Here is a 19,348-nt window from a genome sequence, read left to right as displayed (position 1 = left end):
TGGGTTGTAGCATCCGGAGTTGAGGTGGGGAATTTGTCTTCTGTACTGCCAGGATTTGCTCCCCATTCCTGTGTCCTCCTGACGGGTTGTCTTGTGGGCGAGCCACAGGGGCTTGGAGTCAGAAGTCCTGGATTCTGTTCCCAGTTCTGATACAAAGTCCCTGGGTGACCGTGGGCAAGTCCTTGGACCTTCGTTTCCCCAGCCGTAGATGTGAGAGTGAATGTTTGTGCAATGCACTGACGGTGCAGAGCAACAGGCGTTTATTAGAAGGGCAAAGCCAGATCGAGGAAAGCGTCTTTCTCGGGGCGGAGGGAGCAGAGGAGTGGCGGTTCTGCGGAATCCTGATTTTTTTTTACGGTGGGGAGGGGGATTTGATGCCTACTGCAGGGTGACTTTTCAGTGTGCAAAGGGTGATAGTAAGCGGAGCCCCTTCCTGCCACATAAACACCAGTGAGTTATGGGTACCCCAGCCTCTAATTATGCAGTCAGCCCCAAATAGCTGTGTCTAACGAGGCTGACAGACTAATATCTCAAGAGCCCTTAATGCGTTATCATCTCTCGCTGTATGACCTCATATTTATAACTGCTCTGGTGGGAGGCTGAAAAATGTCCTTCTCTTCCCCCCGGAGCAGGGGCTCTTCAGATCTCATCTGTTAGGATCAGGAGGAGAGAGGAGAAATCTCCCCATCCATCACAAGTGGAGTTCGCGCAATTAGATGATTAAAGACATTTTTTATAATATTTGGAAGAGGCTTTGAAACGTCTCTCAAACAGCGTGATTAATGTCGGCTTAACCCTTCCCTGGCCTGGCTGGAGAGCTGCCTGGGAAGGGACCCAGAGCAGCAACGGGCTGCCCACCAGCCACTGCACACATCCCGGCTCCTCGTCATTCCAGCTGGCAGTTGCACAGCCCCGGGCCCGGATGGATCCCTGACAAGGTGTGATTCATGGGCCCGGGGCACCTGCAGGAAGCACAGGCCCCATGGCAGTTCCTCACCCAACTGGGACTTTGTGGTTTCTGAGGGTTCAACGGCTCAAGAGCTCAGGAAATGAGCCCCCCAGTGCTGTTATGCAACAGGCGCCACACGCAGGGTCACCCGCACGCTGCATTCCTGCTACTCACACGGCCACGCTTCCACGCAGACCCCAGCATGCACAGAAACGGATGGAGGTCTGACCCCCTGGGCTCTGCGGTCCCTTCGCCCAACAGGGAAAGAAACGTAACCCTAGCCTAACCCCAAACGTCTGCTCTCCTCTGAGTTTGGTTAGATCTGGGCCTGTCTGTCTCTCTCCCCCCTCTCTCTGCCCGGTCTGTCTGCCTGCCCATCTATCTGGTGACATTGCGAAGGTGCCTATCACTGTGACTTCTCTTTAGTCCCAGGCGGATTTGCACAGAGCTTTTCACAGGCACAAAGGCCAGCCTGGCGCCTGGGCTTTATGCCATGGGGAAACTCCCCCTTAATGTTTGGTTTTCCAAAAGTCCCATATGTGCAGTGGGCACGGGCTCCCCAGTAGGTACGGCTAATAGCTAGGGAACACTTCCGCTCCTTTTCAAAGGGAAAATATCTGATGTTAATTGTTATGTAATCCAACATGGGAGTGGAGATTCCTCCTCGAATTTGGGAAGAAATCCCTCCTCCTCTGATCAGTCGCAGTATTTCATAATCTCAATTTCTTGTCAATTGATTGCCAGATAGAAGCAACAGTCAAAGAGAGCCACAAGCGTCTGCAGGTGCCACCCATCGTATGGTTTTAACTCTCCCCCTCTGTAAGTTTTCATTATTTTATTATTATTATTGTTGTTGTTATTTAGAGAAACAAGAAAGAAAGAGAAACTTCCTGGCCATACTTCCATTTATAAATAGTTTATAAGGGGTTAATAAATGATTAATAGATGTTTTAATGAATGGTTAATCTGTTGTTAGAGAGTCCAAGAGATCACGGGTTTATTATAATCATAGCTTATCACCCACTGTAGTACCTTCTGCTCATATACTTACACCCTTCTATAACACATGCCACCATGTCTGTAACATAGAAAAATCATGGAAGATTAGAGCTGGAAGGAACCTCGGGAGGTGTCTGGTCCCACCCCCTGCTCAAAGCAGGACCAACCTCAGCTAAACCATCCCATTAATATCCCATATAATATCATTGATGAACCCTTTGTGCAGTACTGATCAATGGAACCATAATTAAAGCATGACCAAAGCCCTACTATGTCTGGAATGAAAACAAACCCTACACCGTGGCCAGGGAGGATTTCGTTATTCATTTTAAAATTGTCTCTGTTGACTGGTAGAAAAGGGAAAGAGAAAAAGTCAAAACGAAAAATGCATCTGACTCGTGCTGGCCGTGACCACGTACAATTACCAATGCAGGTTGATCCACCGGAGCCCTCCTCTTCCTTTTAGACTATCCTGAGCCTATGAAATATTGGGAATCTTTTGCATAATGTGGTTTATCACTGTCGCCATCCAGGAATGGAGCCTAACCCTCTAGCCGTGGGGCCAGGCAGTAATACAGCCCCATTGTATGGGCGGGGCACAGAGAGAGAGATGAAGCGGGTTGCCCAGGTCATACGGGAGCGCAAGGAACAGGGTCTAGCTATCCCGCGACCCAAGCCAGCACCACCGCCACAAGCCCATGCTTTGTGCCCGGAATGCTGCCTTCCCTGTGTTATTTCCCATCTCTGCACTGCCCCCTTTGAGCACCAGAGACGAGTCAGTGATAACCTCCTTCCCCAGGCCCCGAGAACTGCAGCTCCCCTCCCTCCCAGCTGGGAACAGGGAATGGAGAAGCCCCAGGCAGCTTCCCCCTCAGGGCTCCCGATGGGAAATGGAGAGGAGAGGTCAGTGGAAACACTCCTGGGGGGGATGCAAACCACTGCCCGGAGCAGGGTTGTGTGGACATCAGCCACTGCAGTAATTAACGCAGTGGCTGTAAGTCGACCTAACATAGGTCGATTTATCTTTGTAGGGTCGACAAGGCCTATGGCAGGGCGGACACTGCTCCCAACCCCAGCAGCAAGGACCCTTCCTCTTCCTGGCTCTGTGACCCCGCTACTGCCCCAGCCGAAACTCTAAGAACAGAGCCACTCCTCAGCGTGACTAGACAATTTCCTAGCGGCTGTGGGGTTGTCTGTGGCCTTTTAAACTCTCTCACCATGGGCAGCCGTAGCAGGACGGTGTCATTATCTTCCTATTCCTGATGGGAGAAACTGAGGCACAAAGAGGGGAGGTGACATTGCCAAGGTCGCACATCAGGACTAGAAGCCAGGAGTCGTGCCTCCTAGCCCCACCTGCTCTAATTACTGGATTGACTCTTTCCTGAGCTGGGGATGGAGCTCAGGAGCCCTGATGCCCCGCCCTCTCCGCCCTCACTAACCACTGAACCCCGCTCCCCTCCCGGAGCTGGGAGTAGAACCCGGGAGTCCTGAGTCCCACTTCCCTGCTGTAATCCACTCCGTCAGGCTTCCCCTCCCTGGGACACCTTGTCCAAATTGTGTTTCGATAGACTCTGGAGATGCCGTGATGAATCCCAGAGACACTGAACTCCCACCCACCCGCTCAAGGTCTCTGAGGTCTCCGCGGGAGGAGGTGCTGTTTAAACACACTGACACAGACACCGCTGAGCCCTTGCAGGCAGGAGTGAGCGCATTCTCCTTGCGGAGAGCAGCCTTTGCCGGGACGCAGCTGCAGCCAGGGGTGCAGCAGGGGCGAGGGTCCCTGTCACGCCCCATTTAGCCAGTCACACACCTTCTGATGTGGGAGATGACTGAGCCGCAACGTGGACCCCTGGGGAGTGGATCAGTGCCATTATCTCCTTTTTACAGGTGGGGAAACTGAGGCACGGCCCTGCTCACATCACAGAGCCTCTCTCTAGCGCCAGGAATAAAGAGCTTTGCAGCCAGTGCTGCGCGCACCAGCCACTAGACAAGCCCTTTCTGTCCTCAAGTAGCCACTGAGCAGGGAACGGGAACCAGAGCTGTGCTGACCCTTTGGCTAGGTGGGGCTGCGGGTGCCATCAGAGGCATCTTGACCAGCAACTCTCGCTCAGAAAAGGCGGGAGCGGCGCAGCCGAGAGAAGCCCATGTCAGGAGGCAGCGTTCTCCAGAGATTAGAGCCGGAGAGTCGGTGCCTGAGCTGCTAATGTCTCCTTCCCAGAGGCAGGCCATCTCCCACCCTTCCCTTGGCCCTGCTCAGGAAACCCTCCTCCGGAACCTTGTTCCCCTTTCACCCCAGGAGCCTGAGCCATCTCCACGGGGGTCGTCTTCATCATCCCTTCCCTCCCGTGATGAGTGGGGTCGGCTGCCTGCCACGGCGGGCACGTCCCCTGGCGAGCCAGGCCTGGAGCGCTCCAGGCCCAGCCACGGTCAGCACGCCCCTCATCTGAAGCGGGTCAGGGTGCAGAGAGAGAGCTGCCGAGAGCCTGGCCCGGAGAGGTCCCTGTGGGCTGGCGCTCTCCCATGCTCCCAGCAGGCAAGGCTGCCTCCCCTCTCGCCAAGAGCTTTGATGCATGGAGGGAGGCCTTCTCCCAGCTGAGCTCTCTCTTTCCTGCCCGGTGTCTCTGCGCTGCTCCCTGCGAGCGGCCCGTGCTGCTGCACGCTGTCACCTCCCTGCGCTAGGACGCTGCGCCGCCTCCCCCAGGAGCTTTGCAAGCGTTTCCCGACCCGGGAGGTCGTCGTTTGCAGGGTTGGTGGCACCCTGCCGGTCCCAGGGTATTAGACAAGGTGGGTGAGGTCGTCTCTTTTATCGCTTGGTGAGAGAGAGCCGGGGAAGGGCTCTGCGTAGCTCGCAAGTCTGGCTGTCTCCCCAACAGAGGTTGGTCCAGTAGAAGATATTACTTCCCCCGCCCTTGTCTCTCAGTGTGGACCTGGGCAGGCTTCTGGCATCTCAGCCGCACACCCCAGGGGCCCACAGACGGAGGGGGGCTGAGCAGAGCATCCCAGCGAGCCCACCCAGACCCCCAGCTGGCCTTAGAGAAGGGGTCAGGTAAAATGGCTGGGATGGACTTTTTATCTTCCCCTCTGCCTGGCCTTCCTCTCCCTCCAGCCCACCCGTCCCACACCCATCCAGCTAGATCCGAGGAGCTACATGTAGACACCCCTGCCCCGCATCCCGTCCCAAGTGCTCGTCCGCTCCATCAAGCGGCCCGTGGGGCTGGTCCCTGGCGCTGAGGAGCCCACGCGGCGGGAAGCGGGCGCGGCTGCTCCTGCAGGCGCTTTGGTCGGGCCAGGGGAGACATGCTCCAGACCCCTCGGCTCCAGACCCCTCCTTCTCGCCCTCATTGCTTATTTCTGGGCCATTACATTCGACAGGGAAAATTTGTTTCTGTCCAGAGCAGATGCCCGGACAGTCTCAGGCCTCTTGGGAATTCATCATCCCAAGCATTTGTTTGTGGGGGTCCAGGACCCTCTGCCCCACAAACCAGCACAGGCCCTTCTCTCTCTCTCCCCCGCATACACAAAGAGGGCTAGCGGTGCTAGTCCTTTCACTCCCCCCCCCCCCCCCCCACACAGGGCTAAACCCCTCTGCCTCCGCCCCCGCCCGCCCAGAGGAAGGGGACTAGCCCATACACACACGGGAAAGGAGCTTGTGCTTTGGGCTCAAAGCTGAGCGGGTCCAAAGGGCTGCCTGGGTTTTGCTCTCCAGAAACGCAGCCTGCCTGGCTTGGCCCAGGTTGGTGCAGGAAGGGGGTGTGGGGGAAGTGGAGTCCTGACCCTCCCAGCCCAGCAGCTCCTGAATCACCACAGTAGCTTCCTTCCACCGGAGACGGGCTGGGTGCGTCAGGTAGCCCTACAGGCTGGGGCGGAGAGGGCTAGAAAAGGCAGAGTGGGCTGTGCCTACCTTCTGAGACCCCAACACCTCACCCCAACAGGGCTCCCTGTCCCCGGGTAGGTGTTGGTGTCCCAGGAGGTAGGAATAGCCCATAGCAGACCAGTGGTCCATCTACTCCATTATCTCACCCCGTGCTGCAGAGGGGCAGAGCAGCTGCCCGTCTAGTCTGATACCCCTCCTCTCTGCTGTAGCAGAACTGCCCCGGGGGAGCCGAGGACACCCGGCACCCCCAAGAATCGGGTCAGAAGTGAGGTGTGAGCGCCTCCCAGGCAGCTCGCTGGGGTGAACTCTGAAGTCCAAGGATGGCTATTTAGTGATACGACAGCAGTGCTTGTGTTGTGGCATATTCACGCAGTTAACGATAATGCAGACAGCGGCAGTGCTCTGATCACCTCAGCAGAAATGTGCGGCTGCGCTGCGGCTGTGAGCGGAGTTTGTGTTTTCCCCTTCACGCTGACCCCCCGGCAGCATGACATGCGGAAAGGCAAGTGAGACCAGCTCTCCTAGCAGTTTGCTGCAGGTCCCCTGGGAGCTTGCTTTCTCCCAGCACGGCCTGGGGGCATGGAGGTTTGCCCCGGAGCAACTGGGGTAGAGAGCCTGTGTTGAGCGAGATGATAAATGTGCTGCTGTGGAGCATGATAAATGGCGAAGGGGCAGCGAGCCAAGCTGAGAAGTGGGGGTAAAAGGAGCAGCTCGTCTCCTCACTCCCTGCCCCCACGGCCATCCAGCATGTGAGGGGGGTGGGACGCCAGATACCAGGCCAACCTTTGGCACATTTATTGACACTCCCTGAGTTCATACCTCAGCTCTACAATCTTTCCCTGAGATTATTAAAAATTAATTGATCTCTTTTATATCCCCCCCATGCCCAATGCTGCTCCGAGGCGGGCAGCGGCGGGAGGAGGGGGCTATGTGTGTAAAAAACACACTGATAAATGTTAATTACTCTTTTACAGCCCTTGTCAAATTCCAAAGCAAGTCGTAAATTCATTAAACTCTAACGGATTAAGCACATGCAGCTTATTTAGTCACCATAAACAAGATCATTTGGATGTTGATTTTTCTGTTTTTATTGCTTCAGCAGAAAAGGAAAAAAATTAAATCAGGGAGCAGTTGGCCAGTTACGAGGGCATCGGAAAAGTTTGGGTTTGGGGAATACCTGGCTGCTGTGATTCCACTGCTGCTCTTTGTATTATAAGAGTACCTCAGTCCCCAAACCGAGATCTGGGACCTCATTGGGCTAGAGAGAGTCCCTGCCCCGAAGAGCTTACAGCATAAACACACGAGACAAAGGGTGGTCCCGCCCCCCATTGCTTTACAGCAGTGGCTTGAACCTGGCTGGGCCGACGTGGACGCTGAATGCCGGGAACTCCCCAGTGGTGACTCCCAGGCCCCTCGAGGCAGCAGACTGTGGGCTGTGCTCTGGAGTGCGCTGATCTGCCTTTGGCTAGCGGCAGCACTAGCAGGGTGCCCATAAAAATAGCTCCATTTCTTGTGCTTTGTGGAGCTGGCCTGGACCCAGCAGGGCGCTCGCTTCCCAGAGCGGCTAGGATATCTCCCTCCCCACGCCCAGCGAAGGGGGTCGAGAAGTGTCACCTAGGAGATAAGTAGTTACCATTTGAAGAGGGAAAGGGCTTTACTGTACCCAGAGAACTCCCCACAACGGGCATCAGAGGTCCCAACCCACTGAGTTTCCACCCACGTCCTCACTCTGCAATTCCTTCTCCCGTTGATTAAGCAGCCATTGAGGAAGGAAAGCCAGTGGAGCAGTTCCTGGCCAGCCTGAGTCACTGGCCATGGAGTGACTGCGACGGCTGAGTGTGCAGGTCACCAAATGCAGCTCTTTCCACTATACCCCAGGGGCCATAAGGCCTTGTAACCGCCCTGTAATCTAGAGTCTAGACCTGTGCTGATCTGAAATAGTGCCCCTCCGGGTGGCACTGCCCGCTGCCGGTAACTGGGGATTTGTAAAGTCTAGTGTGACCTCGTCTCCTGGCCATTTCTGGCTGATCCAAAGAAGAAGAGCCGTGATTTAGGGCCCTTCTGCTTAAAAGACCTCGTCAGCGCTTTGCCTAATGGCAAGCCTCCATGGTGCTGGGGAGGGAACCTGCTCTCCTCGGCCCCTGCTGTCCCTTTATCCTTGTGTCGCCTGTCGGCGTGTCTCCCTGGCTTGGGGGAGAGTCACACTGAGCTCGCCCAGGCCGTGGCTGCTGGGGCGTCCGTTCGAGGGTTTCTCCATCTGATCAGGCGTGATCTGGACAGCGGGGAGCTGACTTGTTGGGAACGGCTTTTCTTTCTGGTTAATGTCTGTGATGCGCGTTGGAAGCGGACGGGTGGTAATCGTCGCTTGGCTGGGAATAGCGGGGATTAAACCCTGCCAGACCACCTGAAACACCACCTGTCCTGCGCGCGGGGGTCGGTGTGGATTCCAGAGCGGAACTCAGCTACCGTCTACGCGTCCCCTCTCTCGCTGTCTGCCCCTGGCTTCTTGGGGCTGCAGGAGAAAGGTGAGGGGCACATCAGGACGCTCTAACAGAAGAGATCAGAGGCTGGGGATGTCAGCTTTCCCGGGCTTCATTCCCCAGCAGAGCTTTCCTCCTTTCAGCCTTCAGCCTCTTCCCTCAGCAGGTACAAAGTGCACTGATAAGTCTCTGCACAGGACGTCTGTCCCGGCCAAACCGGCAGCGGGTTTGAAAAGCCAAACTGAGGGTCTTTTCACCAGGTTTAGTCTTGCAGCGGTCCCTCCCTCTGCCCCCCCTCCGGACTCAGTGACCTCCTCAGGGCCGGCAGTTTTGTGATCGCAGTGTGGGCAGTCAGGGGTTAACGGAAGACCGTGCCCCGTGCTAAGCAGTAGCTAACAGCCACTAGCTAATAACTTTATGGCTTCAAAGCAAGGCGTTTATCATGCTGAAGTTTGTTTATGCACTGGTTATATGGCACATTATACCAGGTCTGTGTTGGGCTGATAAATTCTAGATGACAAGCAAGGCTACCGAGAGGGACTTATTGAGTCCAAAAGACCAGTAGCTTTTTCCTGAACTCTGCTTTCCGAGATAAGGATAAGTTTTTTCCTTCTTTTGTTTTGTAAGGAGGGAAAAAAAAAAACAAAAGAAATCAACCCCCTCCCCCAACAAACTGTAAACTTGGGGAAAAAAAGTGAGGGATTATTTTTTTTGCGATAACATTGCCCAGTTTTCTGGACCCTTTCCTGGAGTGGGCTGACTGGGCTGGGCCCGGCAGAGTTGGCTGGCTGGCTGTTACCTTTCAGACTTGTTCCCACCGGCGGTCACCTCTCTGCCGGCAGGTTATGTGTTTGGTCCCCCACTTGGGTTTGTGCCTATCCTTGGTGTGGACCCTGCAGGGGACATGGTGTATCTGAGGAGACATTAAACGTAGATCCCCTCTGCCCATCTTTCATGGAGGGTGTCGTGGAAGGAAGTTAAAGTTTCCTAGGCACTTTTTGAACTTTGACATCCTGGCCAAGATGACCTTACTCACTAACACAAGATCTAATGTTAATAATTAATCATTATTATTCCCAGTTGTAATACCTGAACCTCTTTGGGAGCTGTTACTCAGCACAGTCGAGGTGCTGCGTTTGCCTGTACCCCCACTGCATTACAGCTTCTTACGGAATCGTAAATTGCTTGGATAATAATAACAAAGCGTTGTCTGTTTCAAGCACCTTCCCTTCAGTGTGCCCAGCCCATTTTAGAAACCGCCATGAATTCAGCCTCCTGACCCCCCTAAAATAAGGTGGGTCGGTTTTATTCTCCCCATTATATTGATGCAGAAACTGAGGCATAAAGAGGGGATGTAACCTACCCAAGATCATGCAATGAATCATGGGCAGAGAGCCCAGGTCTCCTGGGTCCTTGCCCCCCTGCTCTAACCACTAGATCACACTCCTTTCCTGTTTTGAAGATACCTTGCGTATGCCTGGGGCTCTGTAAAGCTAGCCTCACTGCTGTTTAGCATCTCATCTGCTGGAACGCCCAGGAGAAGTCCTAGGCAGACACAGCAGTGGGAACTCCTGCATCTCTCCCGAGGAGAAGGAGCTGGTTCTGTTCTAGTGAAGTAGCACCGACCTGGCTGAGATGGAGCAGTGGGGTTAGTCAGTGTTCTAGCCTTTCAGCTCAGGCTACCTGATGGCACACTGTCAGACACGCCCTCCCCAGCTGTACCCAGCCCGTTGACGTGTCACTAGCCTTTGATCCCACGGACCTGAATGCGAGAACACTGAATGCACAGGAGATTTCCGTTTCCCCCAGCGGGTAGAGTCCCTGCTGGAAATGCAGCCGGATGAACTCAGTGGCCTCTAGCTTGATGGTGCTGTGCTCTGAACGAAAGAGATAAAACTTGCACACACTGGAGGGCGCTGGCAGTGCAGGCATCGGCTCCCCTGGAGATCAGGGCAGTGTCTGCTCGACTGGGCATGCAGAGGGAGAAGTGAGAGGGCCCTGGGTTTCGGGGCGGGGGCAGTTAACTTCGGGACAGGAGAGACTCCGAGCAAGGGTGTCAGATCCCCTGCTGATGGCTACAATATAAAGCCCTCGTCAGGGAGTTAACGGGGGGCTGTTCCCTTCCCCGAGGGGCAGCCTCACTCCTTTGCCGATGGTCCTGTGTCTTAGCAGCAGGCGCGGGGAGATCTCTGCATTACCCTCCCCTTCTCCCTCAGCTCCTCCAACATGGCTCCTTTTGCTCTTCCAGTGGCACTGCAGCATGGCGATCAGCGCCAGCCCAGCACTGGGCGAACATCTCTCCGTGTGCACGCAAGAATGTGCATCTATGTGCCCATGCACGTACTTGTATGTGCGTGGGTGGACGTGCCTCGCGGAGGGGTGTGCACACGTGTATTTGTGTGCCTGGCTCGGGGGCGGGTGTCCGTATCTCGAGCTGTGTGTGTAGATCTGTGTGTGTGTGTGTGTGTGTGTGCGCGCACCGACCCCTGTGGGCTGTAAATACTGCCACCGTGTCACGGAGGTTGAGCAGTTTACAGCTCAAGGTCAGGCCCATGAATCATACCGAGGTGTCGGAAGGAGCATTAACTCCTCGCCTACACCGGGTCTCTGGGTGGTTTCAGGCGGGGCCCTCGAGGCAGTGATTAAAGGTGCACCTTCCCCTTTCAGTTTTACGGTAAAAGGAAAGCAGTAAATTAGAGGCCCGCAGGCTCGGTGCAGGCCTCGCCTCTCCAGAGACTCAGCTATCTGGGGTACCCGCCCTGCTGCCCCCCAGAGAAAGCAGGCCCAGGCCCCGCTGCCGCTGAGCCCGCTGCCCGGCTGGGCGGTCAGTGGAGCTGCGGGAAGACTCAGCCCTTCCCTGCTCACAGACCAGCGAGGGGCAGGGGGCTAGGGGCCTTTTCTGTGCCACTCTTGACCCCCGGGTTCCTAGTAGCTGGGGGTGGGAAAAGCCTTTCTAGACCCCTGAGTCCATGCTACCCCAGCAGCCCTTTGGCTCTCCCAGCACACAGGGCGTTGTCCGTACGGGCTTTTTCCTGAGGCGCTGCCTCACCAGGCCCTGCTCATCTCCTTTGCACCCAGCATGCTGGGCTGGAAAGAACACCCCCTCAGCCCGGTAGCTCTTTACCGGGCCAGTCCGGGCGCAAGCAGGCTGGGAAGGGCTGTGAGCATCTCTCGTGGCCCAGCGAGGCAGCGGTGCTTTTGCTATGCACCTTTTTATGACTCCGGCTATAATTAACTTGAGTAATAAAATTTTTTGAATCCAAATAGATATAATTAACATTTAATGCGCACGGTTTTTTGCGAATCATCAGGACTATTAAGAGCTGGGTATTGATTGAAGAGGTGAGGCAGATGTCTCTGTTATTGGACTGGGATTGCAGGGGAAGAGGCGGAGGAAGAGATGCTGGAGGAAAAGGCCTCCTGCGGGGTCACTGCCCCACGGTGTCTCCTTTGGGCTTCTGCAGCTTCCCCGAGGCCTTCTCCCCTGCCCTCTGTCCTTGAGCGAGTCTGTGAGAGGGGAGCAGAGCTCGGGAGTGCCCGACAACAAGTTGAAGCTGGCTCTGGGTGGGAGGCGGCAGGACGCGGATGATGGATGGTGATCGCCAGCTGTCCAGAGGAACATATCACCACCACCCCCATCTTCCGTCTCGCCCGTAGCTTCAGCCACCAGAGCAGCGGCCATGCCGCTCTGCAGAGATCTTGGGTAAGCTTCAGCGCGGTCAGTGCAGCGTGGAGCTGGGCAAGGCGGTAGTTTGGGGGACCCCGACCATGGGAGCCTCGGGCTCCTCCTTTCTCTTGGAAGGCTAAATCAGAATCTCCAGTGCTGTGACATCCCGTTTCCCATACACCCTTCTCTGGATTCCTGCACAGGACACCGGCCCTCTGCAATCCAGGCCAGGTTTTACACAAGCCTGGGGCGTGACCTCGCGCCCCCCCCCTTCAATCTCCAGCCCCGGTGGATGTTCCACTAGAGCTGATGGATTGCTCATTGCCGCCTCGTCAGAGGGCATCAGTTCTGGGCCTCCCGGCGCTCTGGGACCCGGCGCTCACATACGTTCCCCAAAGGGCACCATCTCCTGGAGGAGGCGTTTCTACAAGAGATGTTTAAAATCACAACCCACTCCCCAATCCTGCCCTTCCTTATCCTGCTTGCAAGGCCTAGTGGTTAGAACAGGGTCTGGGAGTGAGGATTACTATGGCCTATTCCAAGCACTCCCACTGACTCACTGTGTAATGGCCCCTTTCAGTGCCTCAGTTTCCCCATCTGTATAACGGGCACATTCATAGTAGCCCATCTTTGTAAAGTGCATCCAGACCGGTGGGGGAATAGTGCAGCTTATATGCCCAGTATTATTAGCTGGGCGTCCTGAACCTTTGTGAATATGCCATGCTGTACCAGAGGTTATGTAATAATGGCCTGGCTCTGAGAATGGCTGAGCGTCTGCAGCCTGGGAACTGGCAGTGCTGATCACCTCTCCAGGTCTCACTTTGGTGCCTGACTCTCCTGGGTCAGTCCCACAGCCCCGTTCAGTGTCTGCCATCTCAGAGGCGAGGGTGACAGCATGGAGTGTAGGAATGGTAAGTGAGTCAGTCCACGGGACACAGAGTTGATCAGACTGACTAAAAAATAACACAGGCCATCTCTCCCTCCGCTGCTGGGAAGCGGGCCACAAGGGCTGGCAGCTGATGGAGAGAGCTCCTATTTACATTGCAGGTCGGGATGGCTTTGAACCAGAACCAGGACCTCCGGCATCCCCAGCGATGGCCCCCCCAGCCTTGGGGAGAGCTCAGATTATGTGATTAACTTCTATCCTTAGACTGGGCCCGATCTGAACTCGGCACCCAAACACCCCTCCGTTGGGGAAGATTTAGAGCTGGGTTTACTTGCCCAGTCTGAATCCCTGTCTACTTACAATTCAAGCTGGGCTGCCCCTCTGCCTTTCCCTGCCTGTCTTGACCTCTGTGCCAGAGGACACAGAGATGGGCTGACGTTAAATCCCTGTGGTGGCTCCATACTCCAGAGAGCTGTGCTCAGAGAGCGTGTGACATGCCTTTGAGATGGACCTGAGTTCTAGGGTGGAGGTTTGCGGCAGAGAGCAACGAGCTGGTATGGGGAGGCGGGGAGAGAGTAAACAGCATGCCAGAAGGGAAAGCACTTATCCTTCCCCACGAAAAGTCCTCAGCCCCCTGGGAATCAAGGCTCAGAGCCCTGGAATTGCTGGGGCTGGCAGTGCTGATGGATGGCACGATAGCAGGAGCGAGGCAGGTCAGCAGAGCAGAAACTAACAAACACAGAGAACTAGGCGGCGTTTCCATTAATAAATGCAGGCAGTAACACACGGTGCCAGGGCCTGGGCCCAGCACAGGCCTGTCTCTGTTACCCTGTCCTGACTGGCACAGCTGGGTACCTGCAGTACCATCCAGAGGCACCCATGGGCTCACCCTGAATGCACCAGCCAGCACAGAGCTGCCTTTCTCTGCGGGCACACAAGTGCTGGTTGTCCGGGCACTCTCCCTGCCGCTGCCTGGTGTTTCTTTTATTAACCAGGAACAAAGAGGGAACTTTCCACTGCGGCATGTCAAGAGCCCTTTGGATTTCGTTTGGCTTCGGGGACGGTTTTAAAGGAGCAGGCAGTGCTCGAGTGGCTTGAGCGTCATGACTCCTGGGTTCTTTCCCCGGCCCTGTGGGGTCACCTTTGGCAACTCGCAATTGCTCTGTGGCTCAGTTTCCACATCTGTAAAATGGGGCTAATGATCCTGCCCCCATCTTTGCCAAGTGCTTTAGGATCTAGAGATGGAAATCCCATGTGAGTGCTGAGTATTCATGCTAAGCTGCTAAAGACAAAAGTCTGGTGGTCTATAACAACATCCTAGCGGCTAGGTCAGCTCTGAGCGGGCCATTTTCTTTCCCTTTTGATTAGCACAGTGCACTCGCCTACCTCAGCTGTCCCCCGTCCCCCCCCTCCTTCCTCCTCTCACACAGAGCACGCCTCTGTCCATCATGGGGATGGAGCAAAGGGAAGTGAAAGATGGAAGTCTCAGCTTGAATGGGCTGGTCCGAGCAGGGAATCAGACGTGTTTTGAGGCTGGTGGCGGGGGGAACTGAGTTCTCCTTGTGAATCTCAGCCGGGGGGCGGAGGGGAAGTCTGAGACACTGGAAGGCTTTGTTAATTTCACTCCTAACCTCAGTGAAACTTTTGTACAGTATCTGCTTCCTTATAAGAGAAACCAAACAGTTCCCCAGGAGGAGCGATGACTTGGCTTCAAAGGGTGGACGGTGATTTGGAGAGGCGGTGGGGAGGGAATTCTGACATGCTCTCTCCTGATCTCATATGGCACAGCTGGGGACCACAGACATAAACTTCCTAGAGGAAGGCCACCCAGCACTGCAGTTGGAAAGTGTCTGCTGCAGCCAGCCACACTGGAGGGTCAAGCGAGGGACGTCCAGGAGGTAGAAGCAGCTCAGGGGAATTGAAAGCAGAGGAACGCCGTGTTGCACTGCAGAGCGCGCACAGCTCCTGAGAGAGCTGGGTTAGGGAATGAGCATGTGGTTGGGTGCCTGCCGGTGCCTGGGTTTGCCGCCCACTCATGGAGGGACCTTGGCGATGTCTCCTCCCCTCTCTCTGTGCTCTGACCCCCCAGTGGCAAACACCAGGGAGGATGGAGCCTGTCTCACCTGGAGGCTAATACGTTTGTAGCATCCTCGGATGCTGACGATCCTTTGGCTTGCCATCTGCTGGACAAACATTAAGTAATTCACCATCACCACCGCCCCCGCACACAGGTCAGGATTCTCCCTCTTTTACACTCTGGGAAACTGAGGCACAGGGCGGGGACATGCCTTTCCCAGCCTCACCCAGCAAGTGAGTAGCCACGTTGGGAATAGAACCCAGGAGTCCTGACTCCTAAGCCCGTGATTGGGCTGGACCGAGGGGGTGGGATTGAGGCTGTTTCCGAGGGAGGCTGCAGAAAAGAGTTGTGAATGGATCAGAACCTGATGGCATCTAGGTCCCATCTTTAAAGCAAAGGACATTCCTGGGCTCCTCCTGCAAAACCGGAGCCCGTGCCTGCGGAGTCCTGTGAGCAGTGGGGGAGCGAGGATTGGGAGGGTACAGCTTCAAATCCATCTCGCGCGGGAGCGCTAAGCTTCTCGTATCGCCATTGTCGTTGTAGTGGCTGAGATTGAAATGCTGAGCTGTGCAGGGACTGGGGTCTCAGCTCCGCCAAGGGGCACTGAGGCGAGGCGGCGGGGGGGCGCTGCACCAGGGAGAAACCAACTCAGAGATTGCTCTGGGACTGGGACCAGTCTCCCCAGCACATCAGGTGCTTGTCCTCTCCGGTAATGACCACATCTGGTTCTCCCGTCACCTGCCTTTCTGGCGACTGACCCTTGGGGTTACGTTCTCCCCTTCACTGCGACAGCCTCTTGGTGGGAAGGGTGGCTGCAGAAAAATAAAATGGGAGGTACAAATCATGCCAGGTTCCAGGCCTGTGTGGTCACCGGCCCATGGCCCTGTGCCACGAGCATGCCCTGAAGGGGTTATTGAGTGTGGGGGTGGGGATAGAACCAGGAGTGGGTGGCATGAAACTGAGCAAAGGGAAAAGCTTCCTGACAGAGAGCTATGTCAGGCTGTCGTGGCCCCTCCCTAGCCCCCCTCACTTGGGCTTTTAAATCTAGACTGGGCAAGATGCCGGAAAACCCTGCACTGAAAACTGAGTCTTCAGTTGCCCAGATTTCATGGTGATGGGAACAATATGAAAAACTAGCTAGACAGACAGCTCTTTAACTTCTAGAATAACCTGTAGGAGTAACCCCCCTCCCGCCGCAGGCATCCAGATGTGCTTTCCAGGGTCCAGCTGGCCCTAGCTCCCAGTCTGAGGGTCGCTATGATTGCCCTCTGCTCCCATGGAAGCAGCATTTTGAACTGGCTAACGAAGAAAGCCTGGCGACTATTCTGAGAAGCAATTCCCCCCCTGCAGCAGGGGCTCTGTGAGCTCCCATGGCCTGTGTTATGCAGGGTGTCGGACTGGAGCAGCGGGTCCCAACCTTTTTGGCTCGAGGGCCACAAATATCATTTTTACAACCCTGAGGGGCCACCAGTCATAAAAAATGATAAAAACTCATAAAAACGTATTGGCGCACACACCACGGAGGGCTGCAAATCACCACGTATGTAGAGTAAACAGTTCGATGCTCCTGTGCTCAGTTTTACATTCACTATTTTACACGTACAAGCCGCTCACAGCATGTCACACGCTAGTGCAGGTGAGTGACTGGCACTGCACACTGAAACACACGGCCTGGCAGCGAGCTAAGTCGCGGTGGGTGACCTGCTACCTGCAGGCCAAGCCAGAAGGCCCTGCTTTTTAGACTCTTGCCCCTCCTCAAGCATGGTGGGTCCTGGCTGCTCCGCCTGCAGCTTCCTCCCCCACCAGTGCAGCCAGCCAGAAGGAGTTCAGCAAGGACGCTGCCTCCTCGCTGATCTCCCGTTCCCCTGGCTGCAGCAGGGAAACGGCACGCAGCCGGTCACCCCGTGCGCTCCACCTGGGTCCCTCGGCAGTGGGTCCCTCCTGCAGCCAGGGGGACAGGAGATCAGTGCTCCCCTCTCTCTGTCTCCAGCAGGGACCCAGCACCTAGGGACCCAGGCGGAGCGCTTTGCCGTGCTCCCTGCTACAGCCAGCAGGAGGGGAGCGCTGCTCTCCTGCCCCCTTGGCTACAGCTAGGAGCCTGCACCGGTCTTCTTGCAGCAGCGCGCTTCGCCGGGGTCCTTAGGTGGCGGCTCTCTTCTGCAGCCAGCAGGAGGGGAGCCGCGGGCCACTTCGAAAGACCTTGCGGCCGGACCACAGGTTGGGAACCACTGGACGAGAGGATCCCTTCTGGTCTTTTCAGGTTACAATACTATTCCCTCAGAACTGGAGCCCGGTTGTGTAACCCTGCTTGTCCCTGTCCTATATTCTGTCAGCCACTGCTGACTGGGATTCGAAGGTCATCTGGCAGTACAGATCTATGGATAACATCTAGCCCTGTTATCGGTCCTCTGTGTCTGGTCCATCGAGCTCTCTGTTTGTCTGCAGGATCTCGCCTTCTGCTAAATTTACTTCCATCAGCTAAGTCGAGGAAGGTTAACGACGACAGTGTAGCAATCCTATTGTTCTTCAAAGATAACAATGGGATGCGGGTGGGTTCCTTAATATTCTGCACTCTTGCATTGTCCCCCAGGGGGAAATCGCGGCTGTAAATGATCACCCCTCCGCGTGTGAAATGGATACAGCTGTCTGCGACGGGCGTGGGGCTGGAACCGAGCTAGACGCTTTTTCTCTGGAAGCCTCACACGACTGGTGGCACTGAGGCGTTGCCAGGGCGAGCCTATATCACCCCCTGGCGTTTTGACCCTCCCGCTCAGAGCAGATCCACGCGACACAGCGTGCAACACGCCAGCATTCCGTCTACATTAGCGCACCCAATGTCGCTGTCACTGGTGGAGCGGCAACAGTGGAGGACTTATAGAAGAAATGTCTAGTGTAGACAAAGCATGTGTGTGGTCCAGAGAGTGCTGGGTATTATGTAGGCCGAGTGCGCCTACCTGGTCCATGCGAATGTAGCTGTCGGGGCGCAGTAGGGAGAGAACAAAGTTGTTTATTAATAGCAAGGTTGCCAATCTCCGCAGCCTCACTGTGCTGAAATCTGCCACTCTGGAGCAAAGTTGCAAAGCTTCCATGTTGCCAAGCCGGCTTCTGAATACGAACAAGGCAGAGTGTCGGCCCTTGAATCTCACGGATCTGTTCCTTTCAGATCTGCGCTGATTCAAGTGGACCTGCTGGATGGACAGGGTCATCTGGGTGGGGATCCACATTGTCTCCACCTCCTCCCCCCATCTCCCTGGAAGCGAGGAGGGGCAAGCCAGCCTGCAGGTGCCCTGGGACCCCTAGTTCTGGTCTTGGTGCAGAAACGGGCAGCAAGGGGCCGGTTGTGCTGATCAGAGCAGCGCTGCTCTGAAGAGTGAGTGAGTCAATAATTTGCACCGGCATCAGAGTCATCACTGCTGACTTGCATGTCAAAACCCAGTATTGGAAGGAGTACTGCCGAAAGGGATCTGGGGTCACAGTGGGTCACAAGCTAAATATGAGACAACACTGTAACGCTGTTGCAAAAAAAGCAAACGTCATTCTGGGCGGTATCAGCAGGAGTGTTGTAAGCAAGACACGAGAAATAATTCTTCCTGCTCTACTCTGCACTGATTAGCCTCAGCTGGAGAATTGTGTCCAGTTCCGGGTGTCACGTTCCAGGAAAGATGGGGACAAACGGGAGAAAGTCCAGAGAAGAGCAACAAAAACGATGAAACGTCTAGAAAACATGACCTGTGCGGGAAGATTGAAAAACTGGGTTTGTTTAGTCTGGAGAAGAGAAGACTGAGGCGGGACATGATAATGGTCTTCAAGTACACAAAAGGTTGTTACAAGGAGGAGGGAGAAAAATTGTTCTCTTTAACCTCGGAGGATAGGACAAGAATAAGGGGGGTTTCGGTTTGACATTAGGAAAAGCTTCCTAACTGTCAGGGTAGCGCTGGAATGAATTGCCTAGGGAGGCTGTGGAATCTCCGTCATTGCAGATGTTTAAGAGCAGGTTAGACAAACCCCTGTCAGAGATGATCTAGATAATGCTTGGTCCTGCCATGAGTGCAGGGGACAGCATTAGATGACCTCTTGAGCTCCCTTCCCGTCCCTCGATTCTCTGAGTCTCTGATTTACTCCGCCTTGCTCCTGTTAGCCAGGTGGAGCCAGCCCTGCATTGGGAGCGGGAGCTGGATTCTCTTCAGGCTGGCACACCAGCGTCAGAATTATCAGCCACATTCGAGTTGCAGACCCAAATCCTTTCTGAAGCGCTTTTATTGCCGGGGGTGAGACGCCCACCAGAAGGAACCCAGCTCAACCAGATCCAGCAGGGTGCTCTCCAGGGGCCTGAGCAGGCCCCCAGGCCCGTGCAGCGCGGTGAGACAGGCACCAGGCAGTGGAGATGCAAGACTAGGAGCAGGTGGCGAGGCACAG

At 55.4% G+C, this 19,348-nt stretch overlaps 1 protein-coding gene across 1 annotated transcript in view; it reads left to right on the top strand.

Annotated features, from left to right (window-relative positions):
• RNF220 (ring finger protein 220) overlaps positions 1-19,348 on the top strand; it is a 332,511-nt gene that overhangs the window by 137,956 nt on the left and 175,207 nt on the right. The window contains exon 3 of the mRNA XM_067567892.1: positions 1,694-1,768. Coding sequence (XP_067423993.1) covers positions 1,694-1,768 — 75 coding nt within the window. The remainder of the gene's footprint in view (positions 1-1,693; positions 1,769-19,348) is intronic.

The sequence above is a fragment of the Emydura macquarii genome, unplaced genomic scaffold, assembly GCF_026122565.2.
Source record: "Emydura macquarii macquarii isolate MOO-44397 ecotype Brisbane River unplaced genomic scaffold, CSIRO-AGI_Emac_v2 contig_2805, whole genome shotgun sequence".
Lineage (NCBI taxonomy): Eukaryota > Metazoa > Chordata > Testudines > Chelidae > Emydura > Emydura macquarii.
This window is presented reverse-complemented; position numbering and strand designations above follow the sequence as displayed.